Consider the following 5,484-nt stretch of genomic DNA (forward strand, 5'->3'; position numbering starts at 1 on the left):
AAAACAATAAAGATTCCTAGTTAGTTATTTTCAAGATTCCCTACATAATTTGCATCTTGAATTGGTGGGAGTGGCCTTTAGTTGTGAACAAGAGTCCAGTTGCTGTGGTTTGATCTTCAGTTGAATGCTTAAAGGAAAAAGGGCGTACTCACTCACTAGGTCACGGATTTAGATACCTCAACCATTGTGCCAACACAACAATCGTTTTTACTACTTGTTGAAGCATATCCAACTTGTATAAACATCAGATTAGAAAATCATCAAGTAGGGTAATAGATGGGTAGCCATATATAGAGGTCAGTGACCTCGGGTTAGATATGCTTGCAACCATCTTCCAAGATGACCATTACTTCAAAAGAATATTCAAATTTTGTAAAGTGAACCTGTATGTTTATATAACAGATCAGCCACTCAGCCAGTGAATTACATGGTTATGGGGTCATTTATTCAGAGGGAAAATGGAGTTCAATGAGCTTATCTTAAATAATTAACTTATCATGCATTAAGGTTTCATTATTATAGGCCGATTGATACCAATTTCTTTAAAATTTTGACTCTGTAGTAATTCAATATATTCAATTTTTTCTATTTCTTTTTTTAGTTTACTCTCTATAATTTAATCAGGTGGAAACCCCTTTCAAGTCAGAACTCAAATACCAATTGCAAGATGAACTATGTCTCTAAACATAACATAAGCATGACTTATTAATTTCCCTAAACATACCCAGCTTGCTAAATATACCACAATCCTAAATCACAAATATACCATACAAAGAAGGTGGGTGTATATTTCCCTCGGCCTCCACCCAATCCCATTTAGGCTATGATGTCTCAAAAGACAATTGTGCACTTAAGTCATTTTTACAGATTGTCAAATATACCTAAAAATATTTGATATCCCTCGTGTTTCTCTACTTGGTTGTAACAAATAACTAATCCTAATAGGTAGAATGATTGCTTACTGATTGTTTCAAACGAACTCAAGATGACTTCATGATGATTAGCGAGAGATGTGCGGAAGATGTATCTTGAGATGGAGTTTTTTTTTTAAGGTAAATTGCATATTCAGTAGTTCGTGCAAGAAAGGCATCAACTAGTGTTTCATCCTTGGACCATTTATATCTCAGATTGTTTTTATGATAATAAAATCCCTAATGATATATTGGTTTCCGCATGGTAAACATCTTATACAGTAGGTTCTACTGACAGAAAGCAGGAAATGCAAATTTCTTTCAAAAGTTTCCATTTTCTCACATCTCTAAGCAGAATGTACATAATCTCTAAAAACAGAAGAATATGGCTTTATAGTAGATATACTATCTAGTTTCCACTTATATTATAACCAAATTTTTAATCTAAAACTATGCAGCATCCACTAGAAACAATTGGTGACAAATTATGGACACTGTATAAATGTACAGGACGAAATACATTATTTTCGGACAGGCCATCACATCAATAGGTTAGGAGTACAAGTAAACAGCTTCCCCGATGTAGCAGCATATCAGCGCTTACTTGGTTGAGGTTCTTAGTTGAAGCACACATCTTTCAGACTTGGGAGGAAGTCCAGAAGATGGTATAGCTGATGATTAATGAAGACAAAATTTTCCAATCACTTACCGTTACAATATACAAGCCCCAGCCGCAATGTTCAAAATCTTAAACATCGCCTATCTCCCTCTCAATCGCTTAATACTGAATCGATCTCCAATCTCTTTGCTAGGTCCAGTTCGCATCTGCTCTGCTCAGGCATGGAACCATGTTTGCTTTACCAACGGCTTGTAAGGTTGTTGTTGGGCTACCGCCAACTGAGAATATCAACAAGGACAGAAGACAAAGCAGGCGAACTCTAGAGGGCCTTCTTTTCCGACTCATGGCAACAAACAATCGTGGAAGATGGACAAAATGGGATATGCTCTCGCCTACCATAACACTTCCATTTTATTATTATTAGGACTTTTTTTCTCAAACTATATTTACATTTTTTTCTGAAACAATCTAGATGATGGTAACTTATTACCAATGTTAAGATAGGTGTCCATCTCCCTGTGATTTTCCTCAGTTTGCAGCTTTGTCAGGTCTTTGGCACTCTGTGGCAGGTTCCCCTAGCCTAACTAAATGATTCCGACCCCCAAAGCATACTAATCCTATGCCTCCCCTTCCAATCCTCGTATCATTGAGCTTGATGTTTTTCTAAAAACCATAAATACATGAACGCAAAATAATATTGTCAATATTATCTTTAAGGAGAATTTAACTAACGTGTTTACTAATAGCCTTGCCATAAAGCAGGTTACTAGTAATGTTGATGTGGCCTTGTACATTTCAGATGCTCTCCCAGTCTCCCTCAAGACAAACTCATCTACCCTGAGGCTGAGAATGGCACTACCAATCTCTCCTGCTCTAAATCGGAGAATGACAAATGATTGGCTTTCTTGTTAACTTTCACAATCTTGTGCCTACCCCGTGGAGGAAGGATAATTGGAACCAGCCGGCATTAAGGGAAATGAGGTGAGACCCTCATAATATGGCAGCAGGGGAAGTAGGAAAATCCTCAAGATGCTCAAAATTTCTGTAGTAAGACTCATTCTCCCAAAACTACCAACTAAAAAAAAGGAAATTTCTTAAGCTGCTCAAAATTTCTATAGTTTCACTCCACAAATATCTACATCATAGTTTTTATGTCTAATTTTCTTAGTTTCTTAGTATAATCGACAATAATGATGTTAAAGTGTAAAATTAGATCCTCCTTCATGTATCTTTACAAATCCTTTTATATTATCTAAGTGGATCTTTTAGGTGGGTTCTTTGCTTTTTTCTTTCATTCCAAGGAAGCCCCTTAGCATGCTGTCGATTAGCTAAAGCTTTCTTTTGAGCCTATAGCGGCAATTTATAGCGGCATTTTACAGGGTTGAATATGGGGATCTCACAACCCTCCAAAAAGGCCTCTCTTATTGGCATATAAACGGAATTCAAAATAAATTCAATTAGAATAGGAAGAAAGGGGCTGACTGGAGCTTTTGCTTTTCTCGACGTAAGGATCTGTGGCCGCTGTGGCCCAACATTCAGTCCCCCCTTTAGTCCAAAAAGATCTTTTAGATCTTTTAATTATGGGCTTTACATTGGGGTAATAAGAATAAAAAAGAAAAACTTTGCATGCAAGTTATTTTCCTATTTTTTCTTCCGGTCGTGGCAGATAAGTGAAGGGTCACTTCTTCATTCATTGGTTGGTTGCTTGGGTTTCTTTCTTGGAATTTGAGCAGTTGGGACTTCAAAAGGTACAACTTTTAGTTTCCAATGTTTATAATCTCTTCTTCCCTTCTTTTTTTCTTTTTGTCTTTTCATTGGCTGTCTTGCGTATTCTTTTGGTTTAGGTACTTCTTTTGTTGTTTTTGTTTTCTTCTCTTTGTCTTCTATTCTTCTCGTTATATTTGCTCGTAGGTCATGGGTTCTTCTCGTCGGACTTCTTCCGGTACTGTGAGTGATAGTACCCGGGAGAGTGTGGATGAGTTTGGAGATACTGTCTCCTATAGGACTCCTGTTTTGAATTATAATTCTCGTCGTAATGTCGGTGTTTGTAAGAGTGTTTCTTCTTCACCTGTTGAGGGAGATGGTTTGTCTGTCGAGAAAGACACTTTGAACGCTGGCTCCTCTTCGCGTACTCCTTCTGTGTATGAGGTGTCGGAGCCTCGCCGTGGTGCTAAGTTTGAGTCTAATAAGTCCTTTAATCGCCCTAGTTTGTATTCGAAGTCCCCTTTGGACTTTGATAGGTTATCCAAGCATTGTTCTTTTTCTGAAGGCTATGTCGCTTTTTCGCCCCTTCCTAATGAGCGTATATGGACTTCTTTAGTCCTTGGTCGTCATGCCATACCTGATGTGTATTTTGAGTTTGGATTTAAACTTCCCCCACATCCTTTTTATTTGTTTGTTTTTGAGGCTCTTGGTTGTGGTTTAGGTCAGTTAGTACCTAATACTATTCTCCAGATTAATGGGGTTATAACTCGTTGTCATGAGGTTGGATATTTTCCTACTCTCGATTTGTTTTTCTATCTTTCATTGAAAACTACTGGGGTTCAGCTTTACTTTGATAAGAAGGAGGGTTGTAAAAAGCTTGTCGAGGCCCCAAGATCTAATTCTGGTTGGCATGATAAATGGGCCTGGTATGAGGGACCCATATTGAGTCGTATATGTCCCTGAAAGTCTTTGTGTCCGGCCCGTGTAAGGTCTTTGAACCATTTGGGGTCGAAGACTCCTAAGGATTTGTCCCATTTTCTTGGTTCTTCTGTTAGGTACCAGCTTGAGGAGTTCATAGATCTCGACTTTTTGGCTAGTCACTGTTGTAAAATTTGTTGCCTTTGTTTAATCATACTTGATTTGTACATTCTTATAATTGCTATTTTCTGACTTTGCCTTTTTTGTTTCAGTTGTTGGATCGATCCTCCATCGGTTGTTTGACTTTTTTTAAGATGCCTACTGAGGAGTTTCTTGCTCGACTTGTAAAAAGTAAGGCATCTGGAGCCTCTGTTGTTGTTGTGGCTCCTGAGGAGAGGGGACCTGAAGCTGACTCGAAGGCTGTTCCTGTGGCTGATCCTGATGATGTGTCTGACCCCATGCATATAGCTGTTCGTGAGGAGATTCGGTTTTTGAGATATGAGAACTTGGACCTTGAAAAAAAATCCGATGCTTTGACTAAGGACAACAATGCCTCTGCTGATAGGGTGTTTTCCCTTTTGACTGAAAAGTCCGAACTGATTACTGAGTGTGGTTCATTGAGTGTGAAGGTAGCTGATTTAGAGAACGAGGTTCGTGGACTTGAGGCTGCTCTTAGTGCTTCTAAAGACGGCTTGTTGAGAAGAAGAGTTAGTGGATTGTAGATAAATCCGAACTGATCACCAAGTTTGATGGTATGGCGGTCCAGCTAGCGCGTTGTGAAGCCGAGGCTCTTGGTTCTTTCGAAGAGGGCTATGGTGAGTGTGTGAAGCGTCTTGCTGAGGCGGGGCTTGAAGTTAGCGGTCACAACTTTGAGTGTTACCTTGCTGGTCTCAAAGGGAAAGCTGAAGATGGTAAAGCTGGTTCGTCTACTCTTCCTGGTGGAGTTTAACTTTATATTTTTTACCTGGGGTATACCCCGAGAGGTTTATGTAATTTGACTTAAGTTATTTCCTTGTCTTGTTTTGGTATTGAACTTTGTTGGACCCTGCGGGGCTTTTTGTTGAACTTCGAATCCGATCTTCTGCTTATGTTGGCATTTGAATTTATCTTTTGAGCATTGATTGCTCGTAATTATGGAGGATTTTGCTATGCGTCTTGTTTCTCCCTCTTTTTTTTTCTTTGGAGTTGTCTTTATTTTTGTTGTTTGTATTGCAACAATAAGTACTTACTGTAAGTCGTTTGTTTCTCGTCGAGTGGAGATTGAGACTTGAATAAAAACTTGGATGAAGTTTAAAATCGAGTGTGTGTGTGTGCTAAGATAAAGATATGAGT

General features: G+C 38.6%; 1 protein-coding gene across 1 annotated transcript; it reads left to right on the top strand.

Moving 5' to 3' along the window:
* The first annotated feature begins 2,022 nt into the window (after positions 1-2,022).
* LOC141700887 (uncharacterized) lies at positions 2,023-5,101 on the top strand. Its single transcript, XM_074504556.1, has 3 exons — positions 2,023-2,577; positions 4,425-4,859; positions 4,919-5,101. Exons 1-3 carry the CDS (start codon positions 2,560-2,562, stop codon positions 5,099-5,101), a joined length of 636 nt encoding a protein of 211 aa, XP_074360657.1. The 5' UTR covers positions 2,023-2,559.
* Positions 5,102-5,484: the final 383 nt, after the last annotated feature.

The sequence above is a fragment of the Apium graveolens genome, unplaced genomic scaffold (genome assembly GCF_009905375.1).
Source record: "Apium graveolens cultivar Ventura unplaced genomic scaffold, ASM990537v1 ctg3040, whole genome shotgun sequence".
NCBI lineage: Eukaryota > Viridiplantae > Streptophyta > Magnoliopsida > Apiales > Apiaceae > Apium > Apium graveolens.

Coding starts and splice junctions, on each gene's coding strand:
- LOC141700887 (XM_074504556.1), top strand. Junction 4,860..4,918: donor ACGGCTTGTTGAGAAGAAGA/GTTAGTGGATTG, acceptor ATGGCGGTCCAG/CTAGCGCGTTGTGAAGCCGA.